Source organism: Streptopelia decaocto (assembly GCF_964273445.1).
Source record: "Streptopelia decaocto genome assembly, contig: HAP1_SCAFFOLD_149, whole genome shotgun sequence".
NCBI classification, from domain to species: Eukaryota; Metazoa; Chordata; class Aves; order Columbiformes; family Columbidae; genus Streptopelia; species Streptopelia decaocto.
In genome coordinates this window covers 195,648-222,000 of record NW_028117133.1, presented here as the reverse complement: position 1 = coordinate 222,000, position 26,353 = coordinate 195,648, and the positions used below count along the sequence as shown (strand labels likewise).

The window sequence follows — 26,353 nt, the reverse complement described above, 5'->3', positions numbered from 1 at the left end:
GTTCTGTCTGTCCAGCTGTGCTCCTCTCCCGCACCAAGTGCTGATCGTGGGGCTCGGGGTGGGGGGGCAGGGAGGCCGGGGGGTCCGTGGGCTTCAATAAGTTTTGTTGGGGTTTTTCAAACGCCTCTGTTGACACGTCGTATAAAAACTGATTGCTGCAGTGCTAATGAATGAACAGGAGGATGAGCAACAGGCTGCAGAAACTGTTTGGGTTTTGGTTTATTGAAAAATTATTGTTGAACTCAAAAAGCAATAAGATCTTGCAGTGGTCTTCTAATACCTAGTGACAGCTTTTTAATGTACTGGTTTGGAACTTTGAGATGATACTGGATATGGAGCGGCTGTTCCATTGTGGAATATTGCAGGAGCAAACTCTTGCACTTCAGCATTCCTGGCAGATCTGCAGCTCGATCAAGACCTCAGGCTGTTTGGTTCAATCAGACTTTTGTAGATCCCACCTTCCCTGGTCAAAGCACCGGCTGCCAATGTGTTTGCTGGTGTTGTCACTGTTTCTGAACAAAGCCGGCAGAGGCGGCAGCTCTGCTGGTGGTGTCTGTTCATTGAAACATGGGTATCTACAGGAACTTTGACCTGAGAGCTCAGAAAGCTGTGGGCCGTGGTGTATCTTTGTAATGTTTGTAGATTCTTCCGCAGATATTCTTCCGCCAACGAGCACGGAACGTTTGTGAGTGTGACCTGCCGTGCGGTGAGAAGGAAGAAAGATGTGTGAGCTAAAGCAGCAGGAGGCTGCAGCCGCGTGAGGGGGGCGGGGCCCGGGGCGGGCGCGGACGGGATTGGCTCCTGCGCGGGATGGGCGGGGCCACGCTGCAGAAGCGCGCGGGCCGAGGAGCGCGTGCCGCCGGTGCGGCGCGGGAGCGGCGCGCGAGGAGCGGCGGGGCCGGCGGTGAGCGAGGGGCGGGCGGACACCGGGGAGACTGGGCGGGGCCGCCCCGGTCCCGGCGAGGGGGGAGGCTGGAGGGGGAGGGACGGGCTGGTTTGGGCAGGAGGAAGGCGAGGGGCAGGCAGCCGCGACAGCGCGGCCCGGGCCGGGCCGAGAAAGGGCCGAGGGGGAAACACGCGGCGGCGGTGAGGGAAGGAGCCCCGGGCTGAGCGCTGCGCGGGGCTCGGGCGGGGCCGTGGGGCGGAGGGGGAGCCCGTGGGGACACCGGGCAGAGGGAGGAAACGAGCGGGAGGGGCAGCGCCGGGGCGGAGCGGCGCGGGCGGGGCCGGGGCCGCCGGGGGGGCGCCAGGGGGCGCGAGGGGCGGGGGGGAGGGGCCGGGAACGGGGGGAGCGGCGGAGGAGCCGGAGGGCGGGACGGCGCGGGGGGAGCTTGGGCGGGAAAGGCTGAGGGACCGCAGGGAGGGGGGACATCGGGGAGGCTTTGGCGGGAAAGGCTGAGGGACCGCAGGGAGGGGGGACATCGGGGAGGCTTTGGCGGGAAAGGCTGAGGGGCCGCAGGGAGGGGGGACATCGGGGAGGCTTTGGCGGGAAAGGCTGAGGGACCGCAGGGAGGGGGGACATCGGGGAGGCTTTGGCGGGAAAGGCTGAGGGGCCGCAGGGAGGGGGGACATCGGGGAGGCTTTGGCGGGAAAGGCTGAGGGGCCGCAGGGAGGAGATGGCGTCGGGAGGCTGCAGTGGGCAGTGCTGAGGTGGCTCAGGACGGGATGGCACTGAGGTTGGTTTCAAAGGGAAATGCTGATGTACCTTGAGGAATGGACGCTGGGCTGGGAACTGTGAACACATCAGGCTGGTTCAGAGAGTGTTCATGACAGAAATTTGTGCAGTGAAGTATTCCAGCAAAGAGAGGGAGAAGAGCAGAACAGATCAGGGCTCCCAGGACGCCTGCAGGTTTGGGGACAGGGGTGACGAGGTTGTTAATCCGGTCCTGACTGTTTCTTTTCTGTCCCTCTCTTGCAGCACCGCACTGAATGGAGGAGCAAGTGGACGGGAAGCTCCTGGCCACACACAGATCACATTTGTTACTGTCGCCCTCAGAGACCCGGAGATCCGAACCGTTCCCATGGTGCCTTGGAGCAGCCTGTGCTCATGCGCTTCTCCCGGGGAGAAGGCGGAATGGCAGTGACGGCCACGTTAAGCCACAGGGTGCACACTCTGCAGCTGTCAGCCCAGCTCTGCGTTAGCTCACACCTGCGATTTTGCGCCGCACACGCAGATTTGAGTTGTCGCTGGCTGTTGCAGCGTTTGGCTTTGGTGAGGACAGCGTGTGTTTGTCAGCAGTTGGTGTAGGTGGAATCTTGAGGAGACAGCGATATTTCCGTGCCAGAACTGGTTGGTGTTTGCACGGTATTGTGGCGGTTGTTCCCGCAGGCGATCAGTGCTGCAGTATTATTGCAGGATGAGGGCATTTTGGAGGCTTATCTGTGAGATGCACTAGAGGCAGCAGCTGAAGGCGAAAGGCTGAGGTTTGGAGAGTTTGTTGGTGGGTTTGGGCGGTTGTCAGCTGAAGAGTTGGCTGTTTGCAGGTGAGGTGTAGGCAGAGGGTGAAGCTGACTTTGCCTGGGCGGCGCAGCGGGCTGGGTGTGCAGAGCTGAGGAGAGCGGGTGCTGCGGGGACCCTAAAGCTGGAGACCCAGCCGCAGCTGCAGACGCTCCCGCTGCCGGGCAGGGCCGTGCAGGCCAGTGCCCTGGGGACAGCGGCGGGACGCAGAAACCATGAGAAGGGAGCGAGGAGGGGGAAGCGTGGAGAGGCTTGCAGCACGAGTGGGAGAAGGAGGAAGAAGACTTACAGTGCACTTACACAAGCAATACCACAAATAAACTGTAACAACAGCCAGTAAAACAATTAACTCACATTCCTGAGAAGCTGCTTGATCTTCAGAAAGGCAACACACAGGGCGAAAGAAAAATCGCCGTGCTCCATAGCCTTTTCAAGGCATTTTTGCATCCCCCCTCTCCTAGAGAGGATATGTGAGAGGCGCTGCAGTACTGCTGCTTCTTCGTTAGATGTATTCTGCCCCATCTCCTCTCGCTCCTGGCTCCTCACCTCTTCAGGTGTCCGCTGCACGATGTCGGATCCTCTGCTTTCCCACAGCTCCACGAACTGCGTCCCGGTCCCGGTCCAGCCGCGCCGTATGCAGCCGGGGCTCGTCCCTCATCCAGCAGTCGTCTCCTCCGTCAATTCTCCATATGGATCACATCGGGGTTACCGCTTGTGAGGGCAAAAATCACGGACTCCACACAATTCAATGTGAATTCAAGCTGAAGCCGTTTATTGCTTGTTACGTGTCTCTTTAAGTACCTTACTGATTTGTCCACGTGCTTACAGGCTGCATGTAATTGGACAATAGCTATTGTTCACACGCTTCAAGCTAACAAGCGATGGAATTTTACATATCAGCACGAGCTCTAGTGCTTAGCAAAACCTCCCTGACTTGCTGACTCTTGATTTCTTCACTTGCTCAAGGCTGCACAAAGGCACATGAGACACAGAGGCTGCTCGGCTCTGTTCTCTTCCTGGTCACATAGGCCTCGAAGGCCTATTCACTTCAGTTCCATAGAATGTCCATTGGCTTTGAGAAAGTTCCACAGGGAAGCGCATGAACCAGCTGGATTTCTCCGTTGTGCTCTGCCAGTTCCAACAGTTTGTCACTTGGTTACATGGTCAGTTTATCCTCAAGCCTCTGAGAGCTTCTGGAAGCAGGGAGACAGCAGACACCTTAAACAAAGCCCATCCTCTCTGCTGCCCACCCTGGAAATCCCTAGAAATCTCTACCAACCCACAAAAGGAGCAGCTTCACTGCTGTTCAGATCAGCCAGCCAGGTGAACACGGGCTCTGGAACATACCACAGGGCAACAGGGCAGTCCCGAGGGGACATGAGGGCAAAGGGGGACCTGGAGGCACCCGAGAGCACCCAGGTGCCCAGGGCTGAACTGGCCTGTTCCTCCCAACGGGACATGCTGCCCCTCGCTCCCCAGGCGCAGGGTCACAGTGGGGCCCTTTGTGACCTCACATGGTGACACCCACTGCCCTGCCTGCGCTCAGCGCAGCTGCAGCCCCAGCCCACACTGTCCGGCAGGACGGTGACGGGACAGGGTGCGAGCACGGAGCTGGCGAGAGCCCCGAGCGGAGCCCCAGTCTTTCGGAGAATCCTAGAATCATTTTGGTTGGAAGCGACCCTACAGATCACTGCGTCCGACCATCCCCTATCTCTGGCTGCCCTCAGCAGACTCTGGCTGTGGAGTCCCTGAGCACAGCCCACATCTTTCCCCACTGCCCCAGGCAGACCTGCGGCACCGAGGGACTTTGCCGAAGGTTCTCCCTTCCTTCCCTTCATCCCACAGGATGGGAGAGAGACGCCCCAGGCGCCGCAGGGTGAGCTGGGCAGGCGGTCCCCCTGTCATCATCGGGGAGGCCTGGGGGGAGAGACCCCCCAGCCCTCCTGGGGGGGCCTGGGGGGAGAGACCCCCCAGCCCTCCTGGGGGGGCCTTGGAGGAGAGACCCCCCAGCCCTCCCGGGGGGGCCTTGGAGGAGAGACCCCCCAGCCCTCCTGGGGGGGCCTGGGAGGAGAGACCCCCCAGCCCTCCTGGGGGGGCCTGGGAGGAGAGACCCCCCAGCCTTCCCAGGGTGGCCTGGGAGGAGAGACCCCCCAGCCCTCCTGGGGGGCCTGGGAGGAGAGACCCCCCAGCCCTCCTGGGGGGGCCTGGGAGGAGAGACCCCCCAGCCCTCCTGGGGGGGCCTTGGAGGAGAGACCCCCCAGCCTTCCCAGGGTGGCCTGGGAGGAGGTTTGGGCTCCCCAGGAGGACAGCCCTCCACAGGAGCCCTCTGAGACGTCCCTGATCTGGCACCTGGAGATGGGTGAGTGAGGGGCGCTGATTGTCTGGGCAGGGTGAGGCCCAGAGATCGTTCCCCACTCGACACCAGGGTCACGGTTCCCCACACGCTGGCAGGGGGTTCCATGGGTGGGGATTATGCTGCCTGAAGCCCAGGGCTGCTCGGAGCTGGGAGCCGGCCCAGCACAGCACAGCGGGCAGAGGGGACCCAGCTCCTGCTGCAGGGCACGGGCAGCGAGAGGCAGCTGGGCGGGCAGGAGGCAGCCGTGCTGCGGGACGGGGACCTTTCCTGCCCGTCTGAAGCGAGTTCCTCACCCGCTGCACCGGGCGCTTTCCCGTCCTGCCTGGCTCCAGCATCGCAGCCCGTCTGCCGGGCACCCTGCAGCCCTGACACGCACGGGGAGACTGTGCCAGGGCAGCGGGCGTGCGGCTGGACGGGGGGCAGAGCTCCTTCTGCTCTGTCCTGCCTGCAAACCTCTCTGCAGCCCTCCCTGCTCTCCCCCTTTATTAGATGCCACCTGGTTGCCGGTGTATGAATTTGCAAAGGCACACGTGGACTTCATCACGGCCTCTGTCACAAACCCAGAAAAGGTAACCGCGGCCGCTTTAAAGGCGGCTGTGCTGGCGGCTGCTGCCAGGGGCTCTGCTGCGGGTGCTGGAGGGTGCTGGCTGGGCAGAGCTGCTGCTCCCAGGTCTCTAATGGCACTGCACCCCCATGCTGCGGTGCCCACTGGTCGTGTGTCCTGATTCTCACACTCCCTGTTTGCCTCTCTGCTCCCTGGCTCTAGGAGGAGAGCCACAAGATGCAGTTTCTGCAGAGCATCTGTGCCCTGTGTGACACCAGCAGGGGCTCCGGCTTGTCCCCGGGCCTAGATCTCTTCTGCCAGATATTCCAGCTGGCAGACAAAATCAAGGTGAGGGGACACCCAGCGGCTCTGGGGAAGGGCTTGAGGCCCCTGACACTGGCACCCAGTGAGGACATTGTTGGGCAGGGCCAGGGGCTGGTGGCGCTGGGTCCCATCCGGCTGTGCTCTGCAGGTGCTGCTGGAAGAGGAGCCCAGGGACCAACTGCGCACGGCGCTGCGGCAGATCGCCATGCGTGCCATTGCTGAACTGAGGTACCTGCCCATCCCTCCCGGGGACCCCTGCCCCCGAGCGCCGTGTCCACCTGTACGAGGCCTCACGCACTGCTCCCAGCACCAGTGTCTGACTGGCCTGTCTCTCTTTGCAGCCTAGTGGACATGGTGCTGGAGGGCACGGAGACAAGCCTCCTCGAAGCCTGCTTCTCCAGCGTCTTCTTGCTTCCTCCAGAAGAGGAAATGCAGGGCCTGGCCTGTGACCTCTACCATGTGGTAAGTGCTGGGAGAGCTACAGGAGCCCCCAGTCCCTCTGGGCGCTCTCCAGCCACCCTGCGCTGTGATATGACCAGAGATCCAAGCAGGGCAGGGTCTCAGCTCTGCTGTCCCACCCTCATCCCTTCGTCCCCTGCCTGTGGGCCTGGCCATGTCCAGTGCTGCAGGCTGCTCTGCCCGCAGCAGATTATTTGTCCCTGGGTCTCTCCTGGGCACAGCGCAGCAGCGCGGGAGTCGTCCCTCAGTGCTGGGAGTTCAGATCAGTCCCCTGGGGGTGAGAGGGGTGGCAGGAAACACGACCACAACTCCTTGTCTTCTTGCAGACCATGCAAACCATGGACAACATGCTAACTAGGCTGGTGCTCCGGTGTCGTGCCTCCAGAGTCAGCGAGCTGCTGCACAATATCTTCCAGGTCTGGGTGTGCAAAGTCTGGGCTTCACAAGGGCTGTTCCTCACCCTGGGGACGGGGTGTCCACTCTGGAGGTGACAGTCCCACCCCGTGCCGTGCAGAGAGCGCTGCCGGGAGGGTGCCCACCTCCCCGGGGAGCCAGGGGCTGCCCTCCAGGCTCTTCCGCAGCACAGTGGCCGCAGAGGGTGGCATCTGCCTTCCTGCCTGGCCACAGGGCTGGCCTGGGGCGTGTGCCCCAAGCCTGCCAGGGACCCCAGGGCAAGAGCCTCCTACAGGCTTTGTGCAAGAGCAGGGGAAGCCTTGATGGACTGGGCCAGTCCAGCCCAGGACCTGAGCTTCTGCTGGAGCCGTGGCTGCTCCCAGGGCTCTCCAGCAGCTTGTCTCTCCCCAGATGCTCTTGACCTTCACCAGCTCCAGCAGCGCATGTGTGCAGGAGAGGGCTATGGGCAGGATCGCTATGCTGAGCCATTTACTGTCCAGCTTAGTGAAGGTAAGGAGCAGGCACACCCTGCTCTGCCAGGACCCAGCTCTGCCCAGTCCTGTTACTGTTGAGTAACCAAAGCTTTGTTAAATGAGACCGTACCCCGATTTGGGGTACCCGCCGTGATGTCCTCTGCTAGAGGGCCCCGTTTTGTTGCACAGGTAGTGCTGCAAGTCAGTAAAGCATTAGAGATCGATTGGCAGTTGCGGACTCCCTACAAGCCTTAAGCAAGTGGGCAGGTAGAATAGAAAGCGAATCATTGAATGGAACAGCAGGCAAACAGAATTGGCCAGGAAACTAACTGGAAGCAGAATCCAGCACTACCTTTAGCGCTGCTCAGAATGAGCGGGAAGCCCCGAGCCGAGGAAAACGGAAGTCTTTTCTGTCAACCCACTAGATGAAGTTTCTGTGAAAGCTTTTTCACGTCAGCCTCCAGAAGAGAAGTGGAATGGGCTGTTCAGCTGCTGCTGACGCCTTTACTGCCATCACGATTAGAGAACAACCCGCCTGCATTCACTGTTCAAGGGTGAAGAAAGCAGCAGAGAAGAAACAGACGTCGGAGCCAGTAGGACCTGCCGCTTTCCAGTTCTCTCGGCGCTGATCTCAGTGAGCCTAGAACGTCATGCACTTGAATGCCTGAAGATCCAGTCAGTGCTGCTGTGGCTGGAACTTACCTGTCCTCTAGCGGAGGACAGCAGAGCGGGGACCCCAAATCGGGGTATGGTCTCACCTGACAAAGCTTTAGATACTTTTGCAGCTTTACGAGCTGGGCAGGGATGCTTCTGGCCAGCCTGAGAAGGTCTCTGTTAACACCAGCAAACCCCCTTTTCCAGGGAGTCTGGAGAAATCTAGTTGCTAATGCTGACCTGCTACATTTCCTTTTCTAATTGTTCGCATTTGTACCATATTTATCATATTAAGCTTGTTTTCCAGACATAGTTCACATTGCTGGGTCACTTGTTTCCAAATACTACATAAATTCACTCTTTCCTTTTAATCAGATATTGGGATAGAGCATCAGCTCCCCAGTGAGCTTCGCTGTGTTCTAATATGGTTTCCCGTAACGTACTGCAAGACAGAGTTCACTGATGTTGGTTCGATAACATCACCATAATTTGGTGAACAATGTGTAAGGTTGAATTTTATTGACTCCTCTCCAGTCCTGCACTAACCCTACAGCTTTACCATCGAGGTTCTTTACTTGCATTCTATCAGCAGCCCACACTGCAGGAAGTCGCTCGTCCTTCTCGGGAGCCTCTGCTTCCCTCAGCTTTCCAGAAGACATCCTGGTGTGTTCCAGCACATCCTCCTCCACTGCCCTGCAGAAACTCCTTTTGCCTCCGCGCCATCCCCAGCACCGACACCGCTCTCTTGGTCAATAGGAACTCAAAGGAGAAGACAGTGATACTGCTCTGAGCACAAAAACAAGCAGTACTAATGAACCACATGCTGACAGCAGACGTTCTGCCCTTCTTTCAACTGCTCCTATTTCTGTAGCACTATATCAAAGCATTTTGCAGCTGTTAATTGTGGAGATTTGATGGGCTTCAACCCTGCCAGGGGAAACTGAGGCTGGAGATGAGAAAGCAATTCTGTGCAGAGAGTGGTCAGGATTGGAATGGCTGCCCAGGGAGGGGCTGGACTCGCCGTCCTGGAGGGGTTTAAACTGAGATTGGCCATGGCGCTGAGTGCCATGATCTGGTCAATGGGCTGGAGCTGGACCAAGGGCTGGACTGGATGATCTCTGAGGGCTTTTCCAGCCCAGTCCATTCTGGGATTCTGGGATTCTGTGATGTGAAAACCAACATGCAGTGGTGGTAGAAACTGGAAATCTGACCTGGAACGATGGAGTCCGTCTTTGAGGGCAGAAATCCGTTGCCCAAGGTCGCTGGGTCTTCATCGAGAACACGGAGAACTTGTGCAGCGATGCGGGCGGCGGAGGAACAAGCTGAGACGGCTCAATGTGAGCGATAAAGCATAGTTCACTTTATTAGTTCAAACAGCGCATACTTATAGAGTCTACAATAATTATGCCTACTTGTCACTCACTAATTGGCTTAAGCTCTAACGATGACATTTGCATGGTCCTCCAGCTTGCGGCTCGCTAGCCATGCATGTTTTCTTAAAGTTATCTATGAAACGATGACATTTGCATGGTCCTCCAGCTTGCGGCTCGCTAGCCATGCATGTTTTCTTAAAGTTATCTATGAAACGATGACATTTGCATGGTCCTCCAGCTTGCGGCTCGCTAGCTATGCATGTTTTCTTAAAGTCATCTATGAAACGATGACATTTGCATGGTCCTCCTGCTTGCGGCTCGCTAGCCATGCATGTTTTCTTAAAGTCATCTATGAAACGATGACATTTGCATGGTCCTCCTGCTTGCGGCTCGCTAGCTATGCATGTTTTCTTAAAGTCATCTATGAAACGATGACATTTGCATGGTCCTCCAGCTTGCGGCTCGCTAGCTATGCATGTTTTCTTAAAGTCATCTATGAAACGATGACATTTGCATGGTCCTCCAGCTTGCGGCTCGCTAGCTATGCATGTTTTCTTAAAGTCATCTATGAAACGATGACATTTGCATGGTCCTCCAGCTTGCGGCTCGCTAGCTATGCTTCCCCGCGCTGCGGGGGGAAGGGACTGGCTGGGGAAACTGGGATGAACCAGTGTCTCCGGAGCCCCGGGATGCTGCTGGGGCTGGTTCAGTGCCCCTGTGTGCAAACCTCAGGGGTGAGTTGGAAACCAGGGCTTCGCACCCAAAGCTTCCACCACTGGTTCGAACTCCACCACGTTTATACAATTTGGTCACACACATATTCATCAGGGTTACAACGTATGTGTTGCATGTTCATCAGATTTCACCACTATTTCACAGTATCACTTGCAGCCCCTCGGAACTGCTCTGAGCATGCGCAGCGCCCTCTGGTGGCCGCTCAGGGCTCTGCAGGATGGAGTCAGGAGTCTGCTGCGCCCGTGGACTTGTCACCTTCTGGCACCGCGCATTCGTACATTCATTATGAAATCATGTAAAATTCTTGGATTTCTTAGCTGTGCGTTCTCAGCACATCCTATCCGTTCAAGGTAAGACAAGGACTCACTGAGGACTAACCTTCAGTTCTCTCTTTGTATGCAACCTGCAAAGCCTCAAGATAAGGGAAGAATCTTGGATACAGTTCACAAAGCTTAGTTACCACTAGAACAGAAACACTACCAGGATGACTCGGGGAGGGGTCTGTCTGCGTGTGGGGGGGAGGGGGGCTTGGGGGGCGGGGACACCACTCCAATTTCCCGGTCCGGTCCTTTCCCGTCCGCTCCGATCCGATCCGGTCCACTCCAATTTCCCGGTCCGGTCCTTTCCCGTCCGCTCCGATCCGATCCGGTCCACTCCAATTTCCCGGTCCGGTCCTTTCCCGTCCGCTCCGATCCGATCCGGTCCACTCCAATTTCCCGGTCCAGTCCGGTCCTTTCCCGTCCGCTCCGGTCCGATCCGGTCCACTCCAATTTCCCGGTCCAGTCCGGTCCTTTCCCGTCCGGTCCGGTCCGGCGAACGGTGGCGGCGGCAGCAGCGGCTCCCTGTCCCCGCCGCGCCTCTTCTCGTCTCCCTCTTCCCCGGCGGAAGAGGCCGGGGGGGGGAAAGAGCCGGCGGGTGGGGGAGCGGGCTCCGCCGCCCCCCGCCGACGCCAAACTTAGGGTGCCGGGCGAGGCCCCCGCGCCGGGCGGTGTCCCGCGCCAGCGGCGGGCGGCCCGAGCCACGCCTCTCCTGCCCGGACGCCTGGGTCCCTCCTCAGTGCAATCTATGGGGCCCGGACGCCTGGGTCCCTCCTTGGTCTAACCTATGGGGCCCAGACGCCTGGGTCCCCTCTTTGTCAAATCTATGGGGCCCAGACGCATGGGTCCCTTCTCTATAAAATCTATGGGGCCCGGACGCCTGGGTCCCTTCTCTGTAAAATCTATGAGGCCCGGACGCCTGGGTCCCTCCGCGGTCCAATCTATGGGGCCCGGACGCCTGGGTTCCTTCGCTATCAAATCTATGGGGCCCGGACGCCTGGCTCCCTTCTCTTTAAAATCTATGGGGCCCGGACGCCTGGGTCCCTCCTTGGTCAAATCTATGGGGACGGACGCCTGGGTCCCTTCTTGGTCAAATCTATGGGGCCCGGACGCCTGGGTCCCTTATTGGTCAAATCTATGGGGCCCGGACGCCTGGGTCCCTCCTCGGTCAAATCTATGGGGCCCGGACGCCTGGGTCCCTCCTCGGTCAAATCTATGGGGCCCGGACACCTGGGTCCCTTCTTGGTCAAATCTATGGGGCCCGGACGCCTGGGTCCCTCCCCATGACAATCTATGGGGCCCGGACGCCTGGGTCCCTTTTAAGTCAATCTATGGGGCCCGGACGCCTGGGTCCGTCCCCATTACAATCTATGGGACCCGGACGCCTGGGTCCCTTCTCTGTAAAATCTATGGGGCCTGGACGCCTGGGTCCCTTTTCCGTCAATCTATGGGGCCCGGACGCCTGGGTCCGTCCCCATTACAATCTATGGGACCCGGACGCCTGGGTCCCTTCTCTATCAAATCTCTGGGGCCCGGACGCCTGGGTCCCTCCTTAGTGCAATAATCTATGGGGCCCGAACGCCTGGGTCCCTTATTGGTCAAATCTATGGGGCCTGGACGCCTGGGTCCCTCCTCAGTGCAATAATCTATGGGGCCCGGACGCCTGGGTCCCTCATCCATCAAATCTATGGGGCCCGGACGCCTCGGTCCCTCCTCGGTCAAATCTATGGGGCCTGGACGCCTGGTTCCCCTCTTTGTCAAATCTATGGGGCCCGGACGCCTGGGTCCCTTATTGGTCACCTCTATGGGGCCCGGATGCCTGGGTCCCTCCCCATTACAATCTATGGGGCCCGGACGCCTGGCTCCCTCATCCAACAAGTGTATGGGGCCCGGACGCCTGGGTCCCTTCTCAGTCAAATCTATGGGGCCCGGACGCCTGGGTCCCTCCTCGGCAAAATCTATGGGGCCCGGACGCCTGGGTCCCTCATCCATCAAATCTATGGGGCCCGAACGCCTGGGACCCTTATTGGTCAAATCTATGGGGCCCGGACGCCTGGGTCCCTTCTCGCTTAAATCTATGGGGCCCGGACGCCTGGGTCCCTCCTCGTTGCAATCTATGGGGCCCGGACGCCTGGGTCCCTCCTCGGTCAAATCTATGGGGCTCGGACGCCTGGGTCCCTCCCCATTACAATCTATGGGTCCCGAACGCCTGGGTCCCTTATTGGTTAAATCTATGGGCCCCGGACGCCTGGGTCCCTCTCCGGTCAAATCTATGGGGCCCTGACGCCTGGGTCCCTCCTCAGTGCAATCTATGGGGCCAGGACGCCTGGGTCCCTCATCGGTCAAATCTATGGGGCCCGGACGCCTGGGTCCCTTATATGTCAAATCTATGGGGCCCGGACGCCTGGGTCCCGCCTTGGTCAAATCTATGGGGCCCGGACGCCTGGGTCCCTCTTTGGTCAAATCTATGGGGCCCGGACTCCTGGGTCCCTCCCCAGTGTAATAATCTATGGGGACCAGACACCTGGGTCCCTTCTCTGTAAAATCTATGGGGCCCGGACGCCTGGGTCCCTCCTCGGTCAAATCTATGGGGCGCGGATGCCTGGGTCCCTCCTCGGTCAAATCTATGGGGCCCGGATGCCTGGGTCCCTTATTTGTCAAGTCTATGGGGCCCGGACGCCTGCGTCCCTCCCCATTACAATCTATGGGTCCCGAACGCCTGGGTCCCTTATTGGTCAAATCTATGGGGCCCGGACACCTGGGTCCCTCCTCATTGCAATTTATGGGGCCCAGATGCCTGGGTCCCTCATCCATCAAATCTATGGGGCCCGGACGTCTGGGTCCCTTCTCAGTCAAATCTATGGGGCCCGGACGCCTGGGTCCCTTGTCTGTATAATCTATGGGGCCCGGACGCCTGGGTCCCTCCCCAGTGCAATGCATGGGGTCCGGACGCCTGGGTCCCTCCTCACTGCAATAATCTATGGGCCCCGGACGCCTGGGTCCCTCCTCTGTCAAATCTATGGGGCCCGGACGCCTGGGTCCCTCCTCGGTCAAATCTATGGTGCCCGGACGCCTGGGTCCCTCTTTGCTGCAATGATCTATGGGGCCCGAACGCCTGGGTCCCTCCTCGTTCAAATCTATGGGGCCCGGACGCCTGGGTCCCTCCTCGGTCAAATCTATGGGGCCCGGACGCCTGGGTTCCTCCCCATTCAAATCTATGGTGCCCGGACGCCTGGGTCCCTTCGCTATCAAATCTATGGGGCCGGGACGCCTGGGTCCCTCCTCATTCCAATATCTATGGGGCCCGGACGCCTGGGTCCCTGTTTGGTCAAATCTATGGGGCCCGGACGCCTGGGTCCCTTCTTGGTCAAATCTATGGGGCTTGGACGCCTGGGTCCCTCCCCATTCAAATCTATGGGGCCCGGACGCCTGGGTCCCTCCTCGGTTGAATCTATGGGTCCCGGACGCCTGGGTCCCTGTTTGGTGAATCTATGGGGCCCGGACTCCTGGGTCCCTCCTGTGTCAAATCTATGGGGCCCGGACGCCTGGGTCCCTCCTCCGTCTAATCTATGGGGCCCGGACGCCTGGGTCCCTCCTCGGTCAAATCTATGGGGCCCGGACGCCTGGGTCCCTCCCCATTACAATCTATGGGACTCGGATGCCTGGGTCCCTTCTCTGTCAAATCTATGGGGCCCGGACACCTGGGTCCGTTCTCTATCAAATGTATGGGGCCAGGACGCCTGGGTCCCTCTTCAGTGCAATCTATGGGGCCCGGACGCCTGGGTCCCTTCTCTGTAAAATCTATTGAGCCCGGACACCTGGGTCCCTCTTTGGTCAAATCTATGGGGCCAGGACGCCTGGGTCCCTTCTCTGTAAAATGAATGGGGCCCGGACGCCTGGGTCCCTGTTTGGTCAAATCTATGGGGCCCGGACGCCTGGGTCCCTTCTCTGTAAAATCTATGGGGCCCGGACGCCTGGGTCCCTCCCCGTTCAAATCTATGGGGCCCGGATGCCTGGGTCCCTTATTTGTCAAGTCTACGGGGCCCGGACGCCTGGGTCCCTCCTTGGTCAAATCTATGGGGCCCGGACGCCTGGGTCCCTTCTCTGTAAAATCTATGGGGCTCGGACGCCTGGGACCCTTCTGAGTGCAATCTATGGGGCCCGAACGCCTGGGTCCCTTCTCAGTCAAATCTATGGGGCCCGGACGCCTGGGTCCCTTCTCGGTCAAATCTATGGGGCCCGGACGCCTGGGTCCCTCCTCAGTTAAATCTACGGGGCCCGGACGCCTGGGTCCCTCTTTGGTGAAATATATGGGGCCCGGACGCCTGGGTCCCTTCTCAGTCAAATCTATGGGGCCCGGACGCCTGGGTCCCTCCTTGGTCAAATCTATGGGGCCCGGACGCCTGGGTCCCTCCTTGGTCAAATCTATGGGGCCCGGACGCCTGGGTCCCTCCTCGGCAAAATCTATGGGGCCCGGACGCCTGGGTCCCTCCTCGGTCCAATCTATGCGGCCCGGACGCCTGGGTCCCTTCGCTATCAAATCTATGGGGCCCGGACGCCTGGGTCCCTCTGTGTTCAAATCTATGGGGCCAGGACGCCTGGCTCCCTTCTCTTTAAAATCTATGGGGCCCGGACGCCTGGGTCCCTCCTTAGTGCAATAATCTATGGGGCCCGAACGCCTGGGTCCCTTATTGGTCAAATCTATGGGGCCCGGACGCCTGGGTCCCTTCTCTTTAAAATCTGTGGGGCCCGGACGCCTGGGTCCCTCTCCATTCAAATCTATGGGGTCCGGACGCCTGGGTCCCTCCTTGGTCAAGTCTATGGGGCCCGGACGCCTGGGTCCCTTCTCTATCAAATCTATGGGGCCCGGACGCCTGGGTCCCTCCTCGATCAAATCTATGGGGCCGAAACGCCTGGGTCCCTTCTCTGTAAAATCTATGGGGCCCGGACGCCTGGGTCCCTCCTCGGTCAAATCTATAGGGCCCGAACGCCTGGGTCCGTCCTCATTCATATCTATGGGGCCCGGACGCCTGGGTCCCTCCTCGGTCCAATCTATGGGGCCCGGACGCCTGGGTCCCTTCGCTCTCAAATCTATGGGGCCCGGACGCCTGGGTCCCTCTTGTGTCAAATCTATGGGGCCCGGATGCCTGGGTCCCTCCTCGGTCAAATCTATGGGGCCCGGATGCTTGGGTCCCTTATCAGTCAAATCTATGGGGCCAGGACGCCTGGGTCCCTTATTGGTCAAATCTATGGGGCCCGGACGCCTGGGTCCCTGTTTGGTCAAATCTACGGAGCCCGGACGCCTGGGTCCTTCCTCGGTCAAATCTATGGGGCCCGGACGCCTGGGTCCCTCATCGGTCAAATCTATGGGTCCCCATAGTGTCACCGTTTTGTCGGGGATTTGGAACATTTCCGGAGACTTTCCGAAGTTTCCCCGGGATTTCCCAATTTTTGGAGCGAACTCCAAACATGTTGTCGAGGGTTGAGATTGCGGGGTGACAATCAAACCCTGGCAGGTGTATTGTTAACCCCCTCTCCCCCCCACTTCCCCCGTTTTGCCCCTCCCTCTCCCCCCTTCCCACTAAGGACAGGCGATCGGGAGGGAAAGAAGGACAGAGAGAAGAGAGTTGGAAAAATTAAAGATGTTTTACTAATGCTACTAATAAGAACAGAGAAAATAATACAAAATATACAAAACCAATCTTGAAAGTCTCAGCAACTGCAGAGCCGGCAACCAAAGTCCTGTACTGGACTCTGCAGCCACCGGAGCTGGATTCAGTCTGTCACTGGCCTCAGTTCTCAGGGATGAGTAGCAAGGTCCTCTCCTAATGTCGCCATAAGGAAAAAGGGGCGAGATCCTCGTGATCTCCCACTTTTATATGAAGTATTCACGTGAATGGAATGTTATACACAGTTGGTCAGTTTCTTGGTCCCTTGTTTCTCGTTGTCCCTCTCGCGAGATGTCCATCCGTGCTTATCAATAAGTTTGCATTCCATTGCTAGGTTTACCAAAACATGTGTCTGGTTCTCCAGGAAAGTGCAGTTAATATGAAGCTTTAGCTGACAGGCAAAATTCACCGAAAGAGAAACTTGTTTTTTCTTGTTGGTGCCTGCGCTCCAATGCGGGGTCGAAGCTGCGCTCCGGCCTGCTTCCCTGTGCTCTTATTTCAATACAAGGGCTTTGCAAAGCCCGCGGATCCAGCGCAGGGCACAGGGAAGAAGGTGGAGCACGGTCTGTTTGCATTTGGACTCCAGGGTTATTTCCCACCCCCTTGGTAGCCCGGGCCAAGCAGGAGTCAAACAAGAAGGGACGTGAGCTGGGCAGGGAACCTCATCCAGGAGAGCTGCGAACACGTCGCCCCATGAGACATCGAGCCCCCTCGCTGCGAGTTCTTTCCCAAGGCCCACACACCAGCCAGAGCGAGAGCGTCGCAGCCGAGGCTGTTTCTGGTGGGTAGGGATGGGGACCAGGAAAGGTTGTAACGAGAGTCCTAAACACACGGGGAAAACGCGGTGGGTATAGAGGAGGGAGCAGAGCTCAGCAGGCGCCATCTCGCATCCAACATGCGACACGTCAAGGTTGGTTTGCAGCCTGAGCTTCCACCCACGGTCCAAACCAAGGACAGGCTTTGCGCTCCAGCCTCACAAGCTCCAGCCTTGCTTGCTGCTCATCAACCTCGTTAACACAACCAACAGGCGTGTGCGGCAGCCCCTCAGATCTGGAGTTCTGTGCTGCCCACAGCCCATGTCCAAGGACAACCCCAAACCCGGGGACACGACGGCCCCATCTCACAGCTCCTCCGGCCTCCTGCAGCCCGGCCCTGGCGGGAGGAAAGCCGGGCCCGGGCCCAGAGCACAAACCAGCTCTTCCTATGGCCCAGAGCACAAACCAGCTCCTCCTATGGCCCAGAGCACAAACCAGCCCTTCCTATGGCCCAGAGCACAAACCAGCTCCTCCTATGGCCCAGAGCACAAACCAGCCCTTCCTATGGCCCAGAGCACAAACCAGCTCCTCCTATGGCCCAGAGCACAAACCAGCTCCTCCTATGGCCCAGAGCACAAACCAGCTCCTCCTATGGCCCAGAGCACAAACCGGCCCTTCCTATGGCCCAGAGCACAAACCAGCTCCTCCTATGGCCCAGAGCACAAACCAGCCCTTCCTATGGCCCAGAGCACAAACCAGCCCTTCCTATGGCCCAGAGCACAACCCAGCCCTTCCTATGGCCCAGAGCACAAACCAGCCCTTCCTATGGCCCAGAGCACAAACCAGCTCCTCCTATGGCCCAGAGCACAAACCAGCCCTTCCTATGGCCCAGAGCACAAACCAGCCCTTCCTATGGCCCAGAGCACAAACCAGCTCCTCCTATGGCCCAGAGCACAAACCAGCTCCTCCTATGGCCCAGAGCACAAACCAGCCCTTCCTATGGCCCAGAGCACAAACCAGCCCTTCCTATGGCCCAGAGCACAAACCAGCCCTTCCTATGGCCCAGAGCACAAACCAGCTCCTCCTATGGCCCAGAGCACAAACCAGCCCTTCCTATGGCCCAGAGCACAAACCAGCTCCTCCTATGGCCCAGAGCACAAACCAGCTCCTCCTATGGCCCAGCAAACAGACAGAGCCCTCCCACACCTCCGCTGGGTCCGGCTGCAAATGTCTCCAAAGGGCAACATGGAAAACCCTGTTGCTGCAGCAGCCACAACAGAATTCTGCCCATGGGATTGTTGGCAATCAGGACCCAGAACCACGGGCGCAGTTCTATGCGGCGCTTTATTCCAGCGCTGGGAAACCAGGGGTTCGCACCCAAAGCTTCCACCACCGATTTGAACTGCACTGTATGTATACAATTTGGTTACATACATATTCATTACAATTCTTGACAACCATTAGCATATTCCACACCTATTCTAACACAAACCATCTATCTAAGCAACATTCGCATGTTTATCAGTCATTAAAGTAACCTTCGCATGTTCTGCAGCTGTTTCTCAGTTACCTGTTTTTAAAGAATTGGTCATAAATCTATGTCAATCTTAAGAATAGGGTTTGGTTATATAAGATTATGCTTGAATACACATCTACTTGGATACAAAGCGAAAAACTCCTAAGTAAAGCGCAAACCCTGGACACAGCATCAAGCGCAAACCTTGGACACAGCATCCTAGACACCATCCACACAACCCAACACAGAAAAACCCTGGATATAGTGAAAGTTCGCTCAACTAAATTTAGTAAAAGTTAGTTCAACTACAACAGGACGGCTCCAAGGCAGATTTACGGCTCTGTGCAATGGGAGCTGGCACACACCAGCTGAACGCCTAGAAACCAGGCGCTGTATTTACTGCTTAAAAATCAAAACAACCTCAAACACCCAAAAAACGAGAGCAAGAGCCTTGTATCTGTGCAGAGAGCTCCATCCTCCCCAGGCGGGAGCTCTGGGGATGCAGAGCAGCCAGACCCCCCGGCCAGGATCAGGGGACCCCTCAGAAGTCACGGAACAAAAGGCCCCAGGCGTATTTTCCTGCCCCTCACGCCAATTTTTTCAAAGTCCCTTCAAAATTTTCCAATTTTGGTCCCAATTCTTCCCATTCCCATTGAAACTTTTCAAATCCCTCTCAACATTGTTGAAATTCTCTTGAAGCTTTTAAAATTCTCTCTAGAATTTTCAAAATCCATGTCCACATGTTTACAATTTCACGTCAAAAAATGGCTAAAATTCCAGTTGAAATGTTTTCAAAGTCCCTTAAAAATTTTCCAATTTTTGTCCCAATTCTTCCCATTCCCATTGAAACTTTTCAAATCCCTCTCAAAATTGTTGAAATTCTCTTGAAGCTTTTAAAATTCTCTCTAGAATTTTCAAAATCCATGTCCACATGTTTACAATTTCACGTCCAAATTGCTAAAATTCCAGTGGAAATTTTTTCAAAGTCCCACCCGAGCGACACCCCCCGCCCCCCGCTCCCGCCCCGCCCGCCGCTGTGAGGCCGCTGAGCCTCGGCCGGGCCTTTTATACCCTCCCCGTCACGTGGCCCCGCCCCGCCCCGCCCCTTTCGTCATCCCCACAACACCCAACCCGGGACGTGCCCGCCCCCTCCATAGCCCGCCCACTCCGTGCCCGGTCCCCCCGTGTCCCTCCCGGCTGGTGCCCGGTCCCTCCATAACCCCCGGCCGGTGCCCTCCCCGCCACCCCCGTGTCCCGGTCACCCCGCTCAGCCGGTGCCGTGTCCCCGTGTTCCTCACCTCCAAGGAGCAGTTCCACGCGTTCCTGCGGGCCCGGGGGGGTGGGGAGGATGGGGAGGAGGTCGAGGAGAAGAAGGAGGATGAGGATGAGGATGTCGGCAGCCCCCAGAGCGAGCCCCCCGCCAAACGGGTGAGGCCGGAGGAGCCGGGGCAGGACGGGAGAGCCGAGAGGAGGATGGATCAGCGGAGAAGGAGCCGGCGGAGCGGAAGCGGGCGCGGGGGCAGAACAAGAGCCGGCCGTGCACGAAACCCACCCACGGCGAGCAGAACAGGCTGTGCCCGTCGGTCACGCAGGCGGGACACGGGGCTCTGGGGTGTGATGGGTGCTCAGAGCAGCTCTGGGCCAGGGCAGACCCAGCTTACCTCACCTGTGCTGGAGGATAGTGGTGTTGTCCCAAAACTGGGTTCTTCACCCAGTTCATTAATGTCCTTTGTCTCTATGGCTCGTGTATCTCCAACCCTGGCATGCCTGGGTGGGGAAGCAGAGGGCAGAGGTCTCACCCCGCTCTATCATTTTAAGGGCTGTGCAGAGAAGTGCTACTTCGGCGCGCGGTGCCGCTTCCTCCACGATGTCGGGGAGTACATGGCCGTGAAGCTGGGCGGCCTGGGCCGCAGCTGCGTGCTCTTCCAAACCTTCGGCAAGTGTGTTTACGGTGTCACCTGCCGCTTTGCCCAGTCCCACCTCGGGCCGGCTACCAGAACATCGTCAAGGCGGACCTGGGCAAGCAGTGGGAAGGGAAGACGCTGGTGAGGAACAACCTCTCCAAGGACCTCCAGCACCAGCTGTGCGAGAAGAAGTTTAACTTCAAGAAGGCCCATGAGTATCTCCGCGGTCTGGCCAAGCCCCACGGTGACGGTGGGAAGGGCGGCAAAGCCACCGGGTGCTCTGCAGAGGAGCAAGAGGTGCCCAACTGCACAACAGCCCAGGAGGGCCGGGGAGACGGCCCCGAATGTCCTGTGCGACCAGAGCAGGGAGAAGATCCCAAACCAGACGCCTGGCAGAGCGGCGAGGAGCCTTCCTCCATCAAAACAGCCGGCCGGTGACAGATGAAGATCTTATAAAGCTGCGGGCAGGCGAGAAGAAGAAGGTGAGAGTTTGGTTGAGGGCTGCCGTCTCTTGTCAAGTGGCTGAGATTGTGCTTGGGAAGACAGGAGGGAGCTCTGGGCTGGGTGAGAGGCAGAGGACAGAGCTGCCTGGGGACCGTGTTACTGTTGTGAGGGGCGGGATGCGGGAAGGTGAGCTCTTGGGGTCGTGGTGGTGTCCTTGGAGGGGGAGAAGCAAGAGAAGCTGCGGCTCCTTGCACGTGGAGGAGCTGAGCTGTTGGTGAGGGTGGAAGCGAGCTGCTGGAAGAGTGGAGGCTGGGGCTGGTTGGTTTGCACTGCACGATGCCCTCCTCTCCTCCTTGTCACCTCCCGCCTCTCCTCCTCGTCACCTCTGTCCTTGCACCCATTAGCCAGTCTCGCATCCCTCGGTCTGTAACTGCTTTGAGTTTTCTCCAAGCCGAGCAGTGAAAACAACTGGAGCGGTTCAGTTTCTGGTTCTTTCATCCAAACGATACGTTCTCAGGGAATAGCTGAGGTTCCTGAACAAAAACGGTGATCTTCTGGTTTTCCCACTGAGTTATACTCACGGCAAGTGATAAAATTGCTGACTGGAATATCTTCCTCCATCCCTCTTGTTTCCCAGCTGGAAATCCAAGGCAAGCTCTACTTGGCTCCACTCACCACGGTGAGTAGATCATTCTCTCCTTTTGTCAAATGTTGCTGTTCCACATTTGGAGCAGGGCAGATCTGAAGAACCACGTCTCTGCTGTCTCTCCCAGTGTGGTAACCTCCCTTTCCGAAGGATCTGCAAGCGCTTCGGGGCGGACGTCACCTGCGGAGAGATGGCTGTGTGCACCAACCTGCTCCAGGGCCAGTCCTCCGAGTGGGCTCTCCTCAAACGCCATCACACCGAAGATATTTTTGGGGTGCAGGTGAGTGCTGTCACCTTGATAACCTAAAAAAATGGTAACTCGCTTCTGAAGAGAAAAGCTGCTTCTTGAACTCAGGCAACCTGTCCCCTCTTTGGTAGCTGGAAGGGGCGTTTCCAGACACAATGACCAAATGTGCAGAGCTCCTGAATCAGACAATTGAAGTAGACTTTGTAGACATCAACGTGGGGTGTCCCATTGACCTGGTCTACAAGAAGGTAAGATGTTCTCTAGCACGCTTTGTGAGTCCTGTTGCTCCAAGTCTTGGGATGCTCCAAAAGTCTTGGGATGCTCCAAAAGTCTTGGGATGCTCCAAAAGTCTTGAGGTGCTCCAAAAGTCTTGAGGTGCTCCAAAAGTCTTGAGGTGCTCCAAAAGTCTTGAGGTGCTCCAAAAGTCTTGAGGTGCTCCAAGTCTTGAGATGCTCCAAAAGTCCTGAGATGCTCCAAAAGTCTTGAGATGCTCCAAGTCTTGAGATGCTCCAAAAGTCTTGGGATGCTCCAAAAGTCCTGAGATGCTCCAAGTCTTGAGGTGCTCCAAAAGTCCTGAGATGCTCCAAAAGTCTTGAGATGCTCCAAGTCTTGAGATGCTCCAAAAGTCTTGGGATGCTCCAAAAGTCTTGAGGTGCTCCAAAAGTCTTGAGGTGCTCCAAAAGTCTTGAGGTGCTCCAAAAGTCTTGAGGTGCTCCAAGTCTTGAGATGCTCCAAAAGTCTTGAGATGCTCCAAAAGTCTTGAGATGCTCCAAGTCTTGAGATGCTCCAAGTCTCAGCTGCATCCCCTGAGCAGAGAGCTGCTGTGGAGCAGCTCCAAGCAGCATCTTCACTATGCGAGGAGGCAGAAAATCTTGACTCTCCCGCTTTTTGTCCCCCAGGGAGGAGGCTGCGCCCTGATGACTCAGACCAACAGGTTTGAGCAGATCGTCCGAGGGATGAACTCGGTGAGTCGGCGCATCTGCCGGCAGCGGGGGATGAGCTGATGGAGCCGACTCCTGCCTCACCCTCCATTTCTGCAGGTGCTGGACGTCCCGCTGACTGTGGAGATACGGACGGGGGTGCAAGAGAAGATGAACATTGCTCACAAAATAACCCCCAAGATCCGCGAGTGGGGAGCCTCCATGGTCACGGTACAGGGATCATTGGCCGGTGCCCGGGGAACTCTGCGCAACACGGGGGTGACTTTACCACTCCCCGCAGCCCAGCGGCTCTTTTAAACACCTTTGCCGAGCTGCATACGAGCTTTTAGTGTTTTCTGCTCATGACAGTGAAAAATTCAGGTGCGGGGAGCGTTTTCGTGGGTGCTTCTGAGCTTTGCGTGCATGACAAAGGGAGATGGTCCCTGCGGTGCTCTGGGAGGGAGCTTTCAGCCCAATAAACCTCATTCCAGAGGGATCCTTGACCCCTGCCCGTGTCATTTCCTTTGCTGAAGCCCGTTATTCCCAGTCTGCTCTGCCTCCTCCGGGCGTTTTTTGGGGTCTCACTGCAGGTTTCTTCGCCAGCTCCACGGCCGGAGTGGAAGTGCTGCGTGTTGAATTCAAGAGGATCAGCCTGAGGGAGGTGGAGTGTCAGCAACATCCCTGGGGGGCTCAGAACGTGAGCTGCGGGGCCTCTTTGGCCAGTCTGGCTCTTGGACCCCGTGTCCTTTGTGAATTTTCTCCCATGCCTGGATTCGCTCAGCTTGACTTGCCCTCTGTATCGCTCTGACCTCCGGCTTCTCCCTTCTGGACAGGAAACGGTGATATTTTGTCTTATGAAGATTCTAATCGAGCCCTGCAGATGGGCGTTTCGGGAATCATGATCACAAGGCAAGTGCTTGTGTTCCCCCCTCGCTTCTGAGCTCCATCGGTGCAAGAGTAAAAAGGGAATTAAATACCTGAACAGACCCGAAACACCAGAAGTTTCTTCTTGGCGAAACTACTCTTTGAAAGTTGGTAAAATCACTTTGCATCTGTGGGAACGTCCAGCAGGTTCCTGTGGAAATTGAGATAAAGATTCAAGCGGCACTGGCGGGCAGATGAGTGCTGGAAAGCCTCTTAGATTAGTTGGCATGTTCAGAAGCATCAGTGAGGGGAATAACAATGCACTTCTTTGCTGCAGAGGGGCGCTCATCAAACCGTGGCTTTTCACTGAAATTAAGGAGCAGCACCACTGGGATATCTCTTCCAGTGAGAGATTTGGGATCCTCAGGGACTTCACCAGCTACGGCCTCGAGCGTTGGGGCTCGGACACGCAGGGGGTGGAGAAGACGAGGAAGCTCCTGCTGGAATGGCTCTCGTTCCTCTGCAGGTAACTCTGCCGGCTGGGGACGCTCAGCACAGGAACCCGCGTTGTCCACCCACCGCACCCACCGCTGCTGCGTTTCACTGCAGGTACATCCCAGTGGGCTTATTAGAACACCTACCTCAGAAAATTAACGAGCGACCACCTTACTGCATGGGGAGAGACTATCTGGAGACGCTGATGGCAAGCCAGAACGTGGATGATTGGATTAAAATAAGGTAAGAAAGCATTGAATTTCAGTAAAATGGGTGGGAAGGGACAAGGCAGAGCACAAAGTCACCTTATGGAAAGTTTTAGTTGAACCAGCATCCAGGAAATATGTTAAACCACCTCAACCCTAAAGAAAATTACTGTGCACTGAAAATACAGCGTGTTCCAAAGTGTGAGATAGTTCAAGTCTTAAGCGAGGCCAAATGTGATCGCGCTAGCGCTGACTTCCATCATTTTGGGACCTGACCTTAATGCGGTTTGGCACGAGCAGGGTTCTGGCTCCGCACACGCACAGCGAGAGGTTGGGAGCAGCTTTTCGGAGGCTCGTGTTGGTTTTGGCACGTCCCGGCCAGCGGTGACGCCGCGGTCAGGTCACCAAACCCGGCACCGACCCTGGGGACTCCCCGGCGAGAAGGACGTTGCCCTGACCTGGTGGCTCGTCCCTCCGGGGCTGTGGTTTGGGGCTGAAGCTCAGCACTGGGGGTGCTTTTGTGCAGCAGCCTTCATTTCTAGGGAGATTAAAGTCTTGATTTGAGACACCTGAGTGTAGTCACCATCGCTATAGAGCCACGGGGCCATCAAACAACTGTGTATGGTGCACTGAACACAAACCTCTCCTTATTTTTTTGTTTTATTCTTCTCTTTCTTCCAGCGAGATGCTTCTGGGCCCTGTACCTACCAGCGTCACCTTCCTGCCCAAACACAAGGCCAATTCCTACAGACCGCGCTGAGGAGCCCTTTCCCGCGGCTGCGAGTCGAGCGGAGGCGTCGAGGGGCGGGTTGGCTCCAAAATGAAATAAAGGTCGATGTTTTTAGAAGCCCGGTTGTCTTCACGCCCCCAACGAGAGTCCTCGCCACGAGTGGGCACACGGGCTCAGCCAGCCTCGCGGCCAGCGGTGCCTCGCTAATAGAGAACAGTGCGATTAATTAACAGCATACGGGCCACCGCAGAGCTCTGGCCTCCTGCTCGCTTGTCCTGGCTCACATAGCGGGAGCAAAAGCCCTCTTGTTCCTCCCAGGATGTCCTTGGTGGTGCCAAATGGTCCATGTACGGTGTACTGACCCGATCCCCGGGGTCCTGCAGAGCACAAATAGTCCCAGCACCTGGGCAGATGTGCAGCATCCAGCCCGTTTTTTGGGGAGCACACAGTGGTGGGTTCCGTCTCCTCCCAAGTGTCACGAAAGCTCAGCCCCTCCGAGGGGGATCCAGGGCTGCTCGGGTTTCCTGGTCAGGGGACTGCTGGAGTGAGGTCTGGGCAACACGCGCTGTGTGACACCCCCTCGCGTCCCTTTTTCCTGTCTCTGCATCACTGCAGCGCACAGAAGCACAGGCAATGGTCACAAACGTGTTCACTATCACTGCAGCGCACAGAAACGCAGGCAATGGTCACAAACGTGTTCACTATCACTGCACAGAAGCACAGGCAATGGTCACAAACGTGTTCACTATCACTGCACAGAAACGCAGGCAATGGTCACAAACGTGTTCACTATCACTGCAGCGCACAGAAACACAGGCAATGGTCACAAACGTGTTCACTATCACTGCAGCGCACAGAAACACAGGCAATGGTCACAAACGTGTTCACTATCACTGCACAGAAACACAGGCAATGGTCACAAACGTGTTCACTATCACTGCAGCGCACAGAAACGCAGGCAATGGTCACAAACGTGTTCACTATCACTGCACAGAAACACAGGCAATGGTCACAAACGTGTTCACTATCACTGCAGCGCACAGAAACACAGGCAATGGTCACAAACGTGTTCACTATCACTGCACAGAAGCACAGGCAATGGTCACAAACGTGTTCACTATCACTGCAGCGCACAGAAACGCAGGCAATGGTCACAAACGTGTTCACTATCACTGCAGCGCACAGAAACACAGGCAATGGTCACAAACGTGTTCACTATCACTGCAGCGCATAGAAGCACAGGCAATGGTCACAAACGTGTTCACTATCACTGCACAGAAACACAGGCAATGGTCACAAACGTGTTCACTATCACTGCAGCGCACAGAAACACAGGCAATGGTCACAAACGTGTTCACTATCACTGCAGCGCACAGAAACACAGGCAATGGTCACAAACGTGTTCACTGTGTGGCGCAAGGTGCAGCTTGGTCCCCACACACAGCTCGGCTGCATCGACTTGTTCCTTTTCCCCCGGGAAAATAATATTTGAAGCAAAAAGCATTTGTACCCACCACCCACCGAACCCCCTGAACCCTTTCCCTGCCCAGGAGGAGCTGGGGAGGCTCTTGGGCTGGGGCGGAACACGGGGAGCCCCAACATTCCTTCCTGGGACACCCCAAAGAGTCCTTAGTTACTAATGGTCAGAGCGACCACGGTGCTCCGAGCGAACAGCTCCCGCGTTCCCCTGGTCCTGCAGCTACTACAGCCGTTTGTGCTCCCCCAAAACTTCTTTCCCGCAGGTAGGAACCCACCCCGACCCCTGCAGCCCAGGACGCTCATGGGGGCAAGAGCGGAGACGAGCGCCGGCCATGGCTCCTGTCTCTCTTGCAGGCTCAGCCCCGCTGCACCCACCAACCATGCAGCAGCAG

General features: G+C 57.3%; 1 protein-coding gene across 1 annotated transcript; it reads left to right on the top strand.

Annotated features, from left to right (window-relative positions):
- Nucleotides 1–4,813: 4,813 nt before the first annotated feature.
- Nucleotides 4,814–24,512, top strand: LOC309451874 (tRNA-dihydrouridine(47) synthase [NAD(P)(+)]-like; the record flags this gene model as incomplete). Its single annotated transcript, XM_082076580.1, is given in 19 exon segments — nt 4,814–4,817; nt 5,304–5,383; nt 5,581–5,706; nt 5,831–5,910; nt 19,298–19,482; nt 19,485–19,618; nt 19,845–20,010; nt 20,013–20,360; nt 20,363–20,412; nt 21,012–21,053; nt 21,148–21,300; nt 21,399–21,515; nt 22,167–22,232; nt 22,308–22,466; nt 22,735–22,909; nt 23,021–23,096; nt 23,389–23,577; nt 23,661–23,789; nt 24,434–24,512. Coding segments are annotated over 19 exon segments (2,358 nt in total).
- Between the last annotated feature and the right edge of the window lie 1,841 nt (nt 24,513–26,353).